General features: G+C 48.8%; 1 protein-coding gene across 2 annotated transcripts in view; it reads right to left on the minus strand.

Annotated features, from left to right (window-relative positions):
• Positions 1-208: 208 nt before the first annotated feature.
• Positions 209-12665, minus strand: part of PRKCH (protein kinase C eta) — a 211658-nt gene continuing 199201 nt past the window's right edge. For both annotated transcript variants that reach the window (XM_019518374.1, XM_019518373.1), the window contains exons 13-14: positions 2320-2463; positions 209-1252 (exon numbers count right to left, since the gene is read on the minus strand). In XM_019518374.1, the coding sequence (XP_019373919.1) occupies positions 1106-1252; positions 2320-2463 (291 nt within the window). In that variant the 3' untranslated portion in view covers positions 209-1105. The remainder of the gene's footprint in view (positions 1253-2319; positions 2464-12665) is intronic.

Raw genomic sequence — 12665 nt, forward strand, 5'->3', positions numbered from 1 at the left:
CTCCAATCGAGGAGGTGTCTGCTCTGAACGAGAAACTCGGGAAGCCAAACCAAACCAGACCACCTCTCCCCCGCTGTTTCAGAGAAAGTTTATCCTCCTAATGGAAAGGTGTGGTTCTTTCACATCTTTGCTCATGAGTTGATATTTCTGCTTTCAAACGACTGGCTTGGCACCTCCCCTCCCAACAACACTACAAATCATTCAGGAGTTACCACTTTGCATCGATGCTTTTAATGAGCCAGGGAACAACACAAGCGTCTCTGTACAACATAATTAAATAAATGGGGTTTAAGTAAATGGCAAGACTTTGCAGGTTATATTTTGGTTGAAAACAGCTGGTATGCAAAGAAAGGAGCATTGAGGACGAGGGATGGTCAACAAAGGCATTTCACAGAATGCAAAACACTAAAACTTTTCCTATCGCACAAATAGTAACACACTGAGGCTGCAAGCGGCTTCTCTTGGATTCGGAAGCACACGCGTGGGGAGACTGTTTTTGTTTCTCTAGCCTGCATGACAAAATATTTTACATGGAAGCCCCAAAAAAAGTTTCAAAGAGAACCGCTTGTCCTCAGGAAAGAAATAAATACTTCAGAGATGGGGAAAGTCAACATGGGACATCTTGCTCAACCAGCTCAGTGATTGCAGGGCTCTCTGTCCCCTGGCGCCAGAGGAGGACAGCGCAGGAGGTTTCAAAACGGAGCCTGACAAGTGGTCAGGAATGCAAAATGTCTGTTTGGCTCAGAGTTGTAGGACTACTCGTTCTCGGACTAGCTCCCCGCGCCCGCTGCCAGCTCCTCCTAGTGATACCTGAGCTGGTCCAAGTGTCTCAACATTCAGTTGTCTGCCTGAATCCACTATTTACAACGCTGTCTTCATGCCAACCTTGTACACGTTTGGTCTCTCGAACAAATCCTACCAATACAAGGGTTTTCTTTTGTTCTTTTTCCAGCTTCACATTAAGTTAACTTTGCCAGCAGTGCTGCTGCGTCCCAGGAGGCCGTTCGGATGCAGCAAGTTCCTTGCAGAAGGAAATTCTTAGTAAACCCAACTTTCAGCGCAGGTCCTTATCACCAGCTTGTCTGGTTGTACCAAGGAGCCACAGCTACTGCTGGACTTCGGGACCCGTGAATGAAAAGTTCCTAAATTCTTCTTGGTTAATCATTGGAAGAATTTCCTCTTCGACAGGAGTGAGAACGGCCTCTTCTTTGGTAAAATCTGGATCGAAATTGCTAACGTCCTCTTTGGATTTCTGTCAAACAGAAAGAGGCAATAAAGAGATGTCAAAAACACGTGCCCTTGTTTCTATACTCTTGTCTGCACCTTGTTTCCCACCTTGAATGGACCAGGTTTCTGCCTCCAAGGAGCGCCCAGGTGCTCTGCACCTTGCTTCAGAGGCCTTGTGCTATAAGGCAGGGGCACTCAACCTCCAGCTCTCTGGTCAGATCCAGCCCCCAGTGCTGTGTCGCTGGTCTGCAGGGCTTCTTGCGGGTCTGGAAATACGGTGACAGAAGAGCGGTGGCACTGCTCCTCCACCACCAAATTTCTGGAGCCGTGGGAAGCCCTGCACACTAGGCTCTCGGCATCTGATCCCAGCACAAGAGGGGGAAGGGGTGGTGCTGTCTCCCTGGGACCCAATCCTGGCACGTGGATAATAATAGCACCCAGAAACCCCAGCAGGGATCGGTGACCCCAGGCACGCAGGGATGGATGCCCTGAAGAACTTGACACGGTGGACAAAGGATGAGGGAAAGGGAAGGATCATTACCCCCATTTCACATGTGGGAAGTAAAGCTCAGAGAGTACCTAAGCTCTTTTAAACATCTTCATCTCTAGGGGCATTTTTACACATAAGCACCGCAGCGCTGGGATGCCGAGAATGGTACAAGCGGCGAAATGCATGTCAGCCAGCGCTGAGAAAACGGCGGTGGCACGCTTTTGAACTAAAACGTGTAGGAGGTGCTTTAGTTCAAAAGCACCCTGCTGCCATTTTCTGTGCACCAATGTGCACTTTGCCGCTTATACAACTGCATACGACGCAGCGCAGCGCACGTCAGCTCGCGTGCGGAGCAGACTTGCTCCGAAGCACCGGATCTCTGGTGAGTCGCGGGACCAAAACGTATGTGTATAAATGCCCTGGATACTTAAATACTTTTGAAAACGTCTCTCAGAGCAATCAAGCATCTTGCTGGGGAGGCCGGGACTGAGCTACATCCATAACTCAAGGCCACGCTCTCCCTGCATCTACATCCTTTCCCCCAGCAGCTGTCCAGATGTGTAAAGCACTTCGCCGAGGGGGGGGCTCCCCCCATCACTTACAATTCGGGGCCGGAAGGGTGGTTCCACCTGGCGCTGGTTCAGCAGGTCCCAGTCCATCTGTTTAAAATATGGGTGCCTCAGGATCGCACTCTCTCCGCCCAGCGCCTGGCTACCCAGGCGCATATTGGGGTTCTTGGTCATGAACTGCAAAACAAAAGAAATGATGGATTAATCACCAGGGCACAAGAGCAAGCGACACTGATGAGCAATGACACAATGGGCCTGTCCTGAGCTTCCCTACTGAACCGAGTGTGCCAGCCAGACTTTCCGTTTTGTTACCCCGGAGCTGCGTACAGGGACTTTGACTCATCTGCTCTGGCCGGAGCCAGGGACGTATTTGTCCTTGGCCTCTTCTATTTCAGACACAACCTTGGTTACCAGGATCATACAAGAAAGCTGAAATGCATCATCTGCAACAGGACAAACAGTGCATTCTTGTCTCCCCCCTGCAGGAATAAAAGCTCTTTATAAGGTGCCACTTGCCAGCCGGCTGGGCTTTGGCTTGGAGTCAGTTTTGAGCTGTGTCCTAAACCTCAGCCTGCTGAAGGGCAGCCAGAAAACCTGCACTTTGCTTCCTGCAGTCTCCGAGAGCAAAACAGAGGACACTGAAGAGAAGGAGGACAAGTTTTGGGTTTTGGAGGCCACGGAGAAGACAGCAGGAGCCCAAGGAAGACCAAACCTCTCAACTGAAGCGGCAGACCCTTTGGCTTTTGTGGGCAAAGCTCTCCAGGGAGTTTGATCTTCTCTGTAACTAGAGGAAAGACATTCCCAAAGAGTGGCAGTGAACCTTAGCTATAGGTATGAAGGAAAGTGGTGAGAAAAGCCACGGTTCACCCAACTGGCTTGATACCCGGGAGAGAGGCATTCGGCTTGTGGCTCTCAAATCCTGGCAAGAGCCCTGAAATCAGGGTGGCAGGTAAACTGAAAAGGGCTACAAGGGAGAGATGGGTTTTTCCCCACCCCTGGCATAACTTCTTTAAAGTCACAGAAGAATCTTTATGTCCCTCCTTCTGCTGGTATTTTTGATTCACTAGAGGGAGAGAGAAATCAGATTGCATTTTATCGGGGAAACAGCTGCTTCAGTTTGTCGACGGAAATGACCATGAAAACAAATGGGGATCGTTGGCTGAGCGGCCTTGGGAGTCAGCTCCTCTATGAAGCAACCTGGCCTCCCAACCTCCCTTAGGAGCCAGGCTGTCACTGCCTTCCCCAGCCCAGGCCCGTTTTCCATCACTTCACCCCAAATGGGACCAAAGTTAATGCTGCGGCGCCGACGGCAGCTGGTAACCTGGATCCACAAGGAACGCGGTGATGCAAAGCAGCTGCACCGCAGCTGTGACTGTCGTAGGACCCCTCCAGGCTCTCAAAGCCCCCTGGCTATGTGGTGTCTCCTGGGTAGCGAGAAAAGACAGTGGAGATCCAGCTCCCGTCCTGTCCCAAAGAGCTTTCTGCTCTGTCAAAGGCCCACCCACGTGCAGGGGGGCTGGACCTGAGGATGTGTAAGGTCCCTTCCAGCCCCAAACAACTATTAAACTATGAAAGGAAACGCGCCGTTTGCAGACTCCCCTTGGACTACTTCAACCCCCCTGACAGCCCCCATCCCAAACCATTTCTAAATCAGTGACGGCCACAGCAAACACCGCTCCAAGGCCCAGGTCAGCAAAGGACCAGAAAGTGCCTTGAACCGAACTTCTCAGGTTCACAAATCCCCTGGTTCACAAACAGATTAGAGCAGGGGTGGGCAAAATGTGGCCCGTGGGCCGGATGCGGCCCGCCAGGCCATTCTATCTGGCCCTCGGGACCCCTAAAAATTTAGAAAATTAATATTTATCTGCCCCTGGCTGCCTGTCATGCGGCCCTCGATGGCTTGCCAAAACTCAGTAAGCGGCCCTCCGCCCAAAATAACTGCCTGCCCCTGGATTAGAGAGATCCCTTGCACTGCTGCTTTGCTTCAGTGGACTCACCCCAGATCCCATGGCAAAAATAGAGGAAAAGGGGAAAAAAATGGTCTTATCTGTGTTACGGTCGCACATAAAGCTTCAACCCAGGGCTGCACCGTGGGAGGCTCTGCACACACACAGCGGCCACGTCTACACGAGACGTGGGCTGCACAGTTGTTACACCTCAGTTGTTACTGCGCAGTCATTTCGTACCTGGGTGTGCAAGAACTTGGGTGTGCAAGTACTAAATGTGCAGCAACCGGTGTCACTGTGCAGTAGTGTCCCTGCATGACTCCGTGGGGACACTGACTGTGCAGCAGCTCATTACTACTGCACAGCAGCATTGCATCCTGGGTCGTGCCCTGCGACACTATTGCACAGTAGTAACGAGCTGCTGCGCAGTAAGTGCCTCGTGTAGACGTGGCCAGCGTGAGACGGTCTTGGGCCTGAGAGAGCTGACCATTAAAATGGACACGGGAAGGGACTGAGGGGAACGGCAGGTGCCTGGAGGCCAAGTGAGCAGCTGAGAAGGTGGGTCTGGTACTCTGTTTGCTGCGCTGGGCGGCCCTGCACAAAGCAAAACCCAAAAGATGCGGGGGCCTGCTGAAGTTTGAGCCATGTGTTCGCACTTTGGTGTTTTGCACTTTGGCATTCAAACTGGTTTGCCCTCCCTCCAGCCAACCCCGAGTGCTGGGGGGCGGTCTGCAATCCTGTTTGCCTGTTTTACTCAGCATCCTGCCCAAATTGCATCAAGCAAAACCACAAATCCAGGTCCAAGATAAGTGCATTCCTGCCTGCTTTTTAATGTGGCACCTTAGATTAGATGCAAGGGGCTCGACCCCTGGAGAGAGGGCTGCGAACAATGAGTGTACGCAGAACTATTGTTCAGGTTCTCAGCTGCCTCCGGAGAGCCCACGAGACCTGCACCTGCTTAGGAAATTACAGCTGACGCGAGAAATTAGGCATCGCTAACCAGAACGTGTCTCGTGTGTTCAGTGAGGCAGGAAGGGAAAAAGACTGCGCCAATCTTGCCCATTGCTGGATGCTCTTCCAGCCCGGGGTAGCTGGGCGCGGGCGAGGAATCGCTGCCAAGCACATACGTGGGCTGCCGCTGAAATCCTTCGGAGCCGAACCTTGCTCCAGAAGGAAACGAGCTGGGCTGGTGGATACCTGAGCAATGGGCCCTCTTCTCCTGTCCTTGACGTTTTATGGATAAATTCAGCTCTGCCGCCTGGTCTCGTTTTGTAAGAAAGGGTCTTCAAAGGGTGAGCTCGCTGGGGCCGAGGTGACAAACCTGAAGCTTAAATACGTCTTTGTGTTTCTCTCAATAAAAGGCCTGTTTCTCACACAGAGAGAGGCCCCTTTCCAGCACTCAGGCAGCACATTGCGGCCCTAAAAGTGAATATAAAAAAAATGCATTCTCCCAAGCCAGTTCTGCACTATAAAAGTGGAAATTTAAGCGAGAATTGAGTTGATAATGTTTTTTAAAAATAGGCAGAATATTATTTCGAAGGACAGTTGCAGTCTCATGCGACTGCATCCTTCTCTGATTTTTTTGCTTTTGGACTGTCTCTCTAGTTCAACAAAATCCTTTTTCTTCCATTTTACACTACTCATTGGCAGTTACTTATGTTCAGGGCACCCAAACCACCCCAGCTGATTACACAGGCTGTAGGAGAGGCTGATGTCTGTCTCTCTGTACTCTGGGCCTATGACAAAAAGCACCATATTTTCCATTTCTAGCCTTTCAGTGCCTGTAATCTTGTGATTTCTTGTGAAATGGCATGGTTGTGACTAAAAGGATATGGTTGGGCTATTTTATATGGGAAATTGTTGGGGTTAACTTGGTATTTGGCATCTGAATGGAAAAATGTAGCATACTAACAGTGACTGTTACTAACTCTGAACGCTGATGTTTGGCACTACACCAGAGTTATGCATCGCTATCATATGACACACTTCAAATTAAAAGCTGAAATTTCCAAAGTTGCCTAAGGAATCTGCATGCCCCCATCTCATTAAAATGAATAATCTAAAAGTTATCTTCTAATTCAGCCAGAAGTTACCGGTTTGATGCAGGAATTACTGAAAAAGATGCCAAGGTCCACACGATGCATAGTTAGGCTAGAGGTTCATAAGTCTCCTGGGCTGACAAATCTATGAAGGCCCCCGAAGGAAGTGCTGCAAATCCCAGTCAAAGCCTGGTTGTTATTTCTTCACTGTATTCAGGCAGTGTCAGGAGGTCCCTATGAGGGTGCTGGGGGAAATCTGGGAAATCGGTGCTTTCTAGGGATTGCAGGATCCACTCCAAACCCCAGATTCTAGATTCTCCAATAACCCATCCGGAGCCGTTCAAATAACCCAGTTTCTCTGGCTGTAATCCTTAGGGACCGTAGGATCCATAGTCTGTGACCTGTTTATCAGACAAGGCTTCCTTTCCAAATGATTTAAATAATGTTAGGCAAAACTGAAACCTGGTGCCAGGTGCTCAGATAGTGGAGCCAACATCCTTCTAACCAGAGGCCGGATGCAGACTGTAGGATGCCCCTTAAGGCAATACTTGGAGAGCGCTGGAAACTGCTGGACACAGCGATGGCAGCACGTCCTGGCACAGACATTCACTGACCACCCGCTCTAAAACCCAGCGTGGGCTTGTGAGGGATGCTTTGTGGGTGCAACCCCAGAGATGAGCCTGTGTCTACTGTTCAAGTGGGCAGACAAGGTGCTTAGGGGCATCCCAGTGGGGACAGGCTTTCGCCACTGTGCAGACCCCCCCAAGAGTGCAAGCTCCCTAATGCTACATCTACACAGCACAACGCAGTGCCATGCAAAGACCCCCAAGCTAGCTCAGGTCTAGGAAGCAAGACTCTCTTCCAGCCCTGGGCAGAGTCCTCCCAGGATGAACCGGATTACACTTTCCAGGAACTGGCTTGGTCCAGAGCTACACCGTGCTGTGCAGACATACCTGTGGGGGGGACATGATTGTGCCAAGAGAAAGACATGAGGCCTGGCCTCAGCCTGGCCTCTGGGGTTGTACCAGGAACCTGGTAAACTCTGGGGGGGAAGAGAAAGGTTGCCAAGATCTTGGCACTGTGTGAATCTGGGGAGAGGTTATAACCAGGCTGAAAGAGCTTCAGGGCTTTCTATGTCCCATCAGGTGATGGGAGCAGCTTCATAGGCACAAAGTCTTCCCTGGAAAGTAGCACTTCTTTGTGCTTATTCGGCATCTGTATTTTGCATGATGGCTGGTAGCCTCATACAAACACCAGCCTCTCGAGACAGAGCACCAGGCAAAGAGCTACACAGAAAAATGAGACGTTTCTGAGCAAAGGCAAATCAAGTAAAAACACATACGAGTCCTGGGCTCCATCCTGCTTGCCCTGAGTCACCAGCATAACTACTGATTTGAAAACAGGACTGGCCGGGATCTCTTGAATCATCGAGGCCAGACCCCCCCGCTCTGGCTGCCAACTGAGTCAATTTAATCCCTTTCGTGAACACTGAGACATGCACAGCTGAACAGACTCACATGCTCCGAGTCCCCAGGTTGTTTAAGCTGCCAACCTGGGTTAGACGGAGCCTGACCTCAGTTACACTTCTCAGGGACACGCCGGCCAAAAACAGCACATTACGGCAGCCACAGAACACGACTTCACGGAAATATTTAAGACATACTGACAGAGAGAAAATGCAACAAACTATTTAAAAAAGTTAAAGTGTTGGAGACTACTCGATGTAGGGCCTGGGGAGCTGCAGCAGAGATTGTAGGGATTAAGGGGAAATATTTTTACTCATCAGCATGATCGGCAGACAGATGATAGCGCTCGTTCTTTGTGGTACAACATTGCAACCGACATCTAAAGAACTGGTTTATTAGCCTGCCCGAAGACTCAGATCTGCATTCCCTTATTTCTACAAACCACTGACGAACATATCTGTCTGTCTCCCTCCATATCTGATTTTCAGCATTATTTTAACTCATCTGAGTTTAATCATGATCAGCAGAGATTAATTTCAAGAACCATATTGTGGTGGGTTGCTTGCTTCTGCATAGGAGGAAACAGGTACATGAAAAAGAAAATGCTCCAAATTATGAGAGTGAATTCTCAAAATAAAAGAAATGAAAATGCCTGGTGGCTTATTTCTTTCGTATCAATAGTTGGCTTCTGTTAGGAATGCTTACTACTAGTGCTACACAAGTAGCACAGATCAAGACAAGCGGCGCGGATCAGATCAGGACCACGTTATGCTAGACAGCATGCATATCCCTTCTTCTAAGCATTGAGGAGCTTGCAGTAAAAATAGATGGGAGAGAGAGAGCAAGTAACTTTTTAACTTTTATTATAAAAATATTAAAAACAAAACAGTGAAAACGCAACGGTATCTGGCCCTCCCAGGGGCTCAATATGACACTTATCAGCAAGAAAAAATGCCTTATCCCTACAGACTGAAACCCCTGTCCTCCCCACGGGGTTATATATTTAGTACTAAAGAGTGAGATAAGGCGCGTTGAAGAAAGTATATATTAAGAGAGTGCCCTTTCCATATTTTACAGATAGGGAACCTAAGACCCAGAGAAGTCAAGTGACTTGTCCAAAGACGTGGCTATCCGAACCGACACCAGGGCTGAGGTCTCAGCCGCTCTCTCAAGGACAAGACCGACCTCCTGCCATCCATGGACGTGTCCAGCCAACTCCTGCTCTCACGCTGCTAAGGTAAGCACAGTTTCCATGTACAGTTTCCCTAGTGTTGTGAATGAATTATAATAAAACACTTACGGAAAAGGTACTTCATCTGAGATTAACAGACTCAAAGTCTCCCTCCCCCAGTAATGATGGAGAATGGAGAGATTTGGAGATCCCTGATGCAGTCAGGCTCATTAAGACGGGTGACCTAGAATAACAGGGCAGAGATTAACTCTAAAGGAAACAGGGTTTGTTGAACATCTATTTGATCTGAGACAAAGGAGAATCATTATATAAAACAGAGCAATTACTCTAATTAAGGGTTCCCGGCCTGAATCTCTTGAGCGAACACTGGACTTGCTGCAAATAGACTGATTGGACTCTTATGCAAGCACAACAGACCCACAGTCTGGAGTTTCTTAGCTGTCATTAGTCCTCAAACAAAGGATGAGAAAGACGGTTCTATATTTTTCATTGAAGTGACGGACAGCTGAGGGGGCACTTCAATAGCAGAGAGGCACTTTATTAGTAGCTCTTATTTAGTGGGGTGTGGGGCGGTCAAACCTGAACACCTCCACTAGCAAGACTCCCATCACCTCCTCTGAGAGTTTCACCTGAACAGCACTTTCAGAAGTACTGGGCTGACTTACAGACCTGACGTTTGCAACTGGGAGCCCATGCCCCATTTAAGTTCAGAGAGAATTAGGCTCTTCCTTGCAAAAGACACTTTTGAAAATGGAACTCGGCTCTGAAGTCATTTAAACGTTTTTTTAAAAACTCTGACCTCAGTCCTATGCTGGGCCTTTGGGTCTGGCCACAGGCTGTAACCAGGGCACATTTTCCAGTGCAGCTCAGGCTGAATGGGTGCAGTGGCAGAACAGGGAAACAGAAACATGCTCTGAAATACACTTTAAAAAACTGTTCCTCTTATCTTTTCAGAGACAGCTTGGAAGAGGGGGGCAAGACTAAATTAGTTCTCTGTGCTGAGGAGCTGGGATTGTAAAATCCAGCAACTAAGAGAAATGACACCAGGTTTAGTGCTATCGCCCCAGGATGCTACAATAAAAGCTTCAGGGCAGGAGAGGTTAGTTTTATTGATCTGAAACAGAGGTATGTTTGGTCTCGCTCCTTCTTAGTCTGGAAATGACCCTCTGGTGTTGCCAGTTCAAGCCTCTTGTTCTGGGAAAGTGTGTTGAGGGAGACAAACACACAAAATAAATCAGTGTCACGAAAGCAGCAACCTATCAGATGGATTTCTAGGAGTGTAAAGGGATACCACATTGCTGGCTGCAGCAGGACTTTGCCCATTTCCACCAGCAGAGAATTTGGCCCCAGGTCTGGCTCCTTGTCAGACACAGAACTGAGATTCAGGCCTTGATCTTTTAGCTTTCCAAATTGCACGGCGTTCGCTCCCCTCAGATTTCCCAGCACGTTCCCGTCAACACTTCCATAGAAAGAACAGACTTCAGTCAAAATTTCCCAACCCAGGTGACCCAAAATCCGACGCATCCAGTATCACAAAGCCGTTCAGTTAACTTCCTAAGGTGCTGAATGGCTTTGTGATACTGGATGCGTCAGATTTTGGAGGCCCAACTTGCTATACCTTCAAAGGGTCTAATTTTCAGGAAGTGCTGAGATGCTTGCAAGTGCGATGCCTAGGGTCTGAAGTTCACCAAATTGTCAGTCATGCTGAAAATCCATGTCCAACTCAAAACATAGGCCCATAATACTAAAAACCTAATTCTCAGTTGTGCAACATGCACCCAATTTATGCATAAGTCAATGGGCTTGGTACTTGCTCAGCAATTCAAAGAGTCAAGCCATCTTTATGCAGATGCTTCAACACAGACTTCGGAGCCTAACTTTTGACATCTGGGTTTAAATCGACAGTCTTAGATTTGACGCATATTATGCAGGCTGCAAACCGACAGCAAAGTCTGCTGATTAAGTAGGGTGATGCAAACTGATAGAGAAACCCTGCTCTCTTCTTTAAAAGCTGGCGAAACCTCCACTGAGCTCGAGAGGAGCACTATCAAGCCCTTTGCATCTTGTGAACTGAAAGCAAGAAGTGAATATATTATGTATCCATGGTGACTCATGTATAAAGGGTCAAGAGGAAAGAAGAATAAATTGCACTAACAGGACTGTGAAGGCCAACTGGAAAACCTCAGAAAAATACACCAACAGAGCCCTTTCACTACCTTGCTTCTGTTCCCATTAGGTAGCTACAAGAGATCACAGACTCACAGAGAAGTGGGGTTGGAAGGGACCTCCGGAGGTCAAGTCCAACCACCTGCCTGAGGCATGATCATCACTGTCCAAACCATCCTGTACAAATCTATCATCTAACATCTTTGTAAAATTACCATTAACTCTGACACAACACAAGACATAACACCCTAACCTGTCGCATGTAAAGCAGGGGAGCCACGGCAGCCAGTGCCCTACTTTTATAAAAGGTTGTTAACACACGCTCAAGAGATCCCAGGTAGAGGCCATGTGCCCTGCTACAGCCTGGGCTACAGGCAGCAACCAATGCATCTGAGGAAGGCTTAAAAATGTCCTGACACATATAGCAGAAATTGGGGTGGGAGCAACCAGCAAAGCCCAGAAGCATGGGAAATCTCTATAGCAGAGCAGAGGAATCGCTATGGATGGAGACCCCAGTTTCCCCAGGCGTCTGCTCCCCTGCCTCGCTGTTCTAACACTGAAGAAGTCTTTCCTGATATTCAATTAAAACCTACTTTGCTGCCAATTTCAAGCCACTGGTTTGCAAGAAAGAAAAGGTGCTCTCCCTCTTCTTTATGGCAGCCCTTCAAGTATTTGAGGACTGCTGTCATGTCCCCTCTCAAGCACTCTTCCTGCAAGCTGAACGCGCCTATCTCCTTCAGTGTCTCCTTATACATCTTGCTTTTGCCATCTCCGTTGCCTTTATCATCTCCGTTGCCTGCCTGCGGACCTTCTCCAACTTCTCCATGTCATTTTTCAAACATGGAACCGAAAACTGCACACTTTACTCTGGATGAGGCCTAACTAGTGCCAAGTAGAGAAGCGCTATCACCTCCCGCATCTTGCACCTAATGCTTCTATTGATGCATCCCAGCAGATGAGGCTGTAGTAAGTCAGAAGGGTCAGCAACACAAAAAATGAGAGAAGAGAAAGATGGAACTAGTTTGAATAGATAATTTATTGGAGCATGATTACACTCACAATGCCTTGAGACCCCGCTGGGAAGCAGGGCCTCAAGATGCTAAGCATTTTACAACCACAGAAGTACAAGAAAGCCCCTGCACTAAAGAACTCAGACAAGTCGGGCCAGGAAGTAGTATTGCTTCCATTAATGGTCCATGCAACCAAGGCAGAAAGGAATTAGTGAGGCAGTCCCTCAGGTGCTAAGTCCTGCTGTGATACCTCACTGGTGTTACATATACATTCCTTGAGGATCTAGACCTCAGTGGTCTATCTACATGTGCATTAGATCCGGGAGAATTTTACTCGTGAGTACACAATCTGCAAGTAAATGCTCCTGGGCAGGCATCTACATGTGTAGGGAAGCAGGAGCAGATTTGCTGCTCATGGCAGCAGACTGCTCTTGCTTCCTGGGGCCCTGAAGTGGGCTCCTCCCACCACCAGGGGGAGCTCTAGACCCCCCCCCCCCCCCCGGTTGGGGCGAGGGGGGGCCGGCGGAGGTGGGGTGGGGAGAGCCTCCCGCCCCCCTGTG

Source organism: Gavialis gangeticus, unplaced genomic scaffold (assembly GCF_001723915.1).
Source record: "Gavialis gangeticus isolate Ggan-Ray unplaced genomic scaffold, GavGan_comp1, whole genome shotgun sequence".
NCBI classification, from domain to species: domain Eukaryota; kingdom Metazoa; phylum Chordata; order Crocodylia; family Gavialidae; genus Gavialis; species Gavialis gangeticus.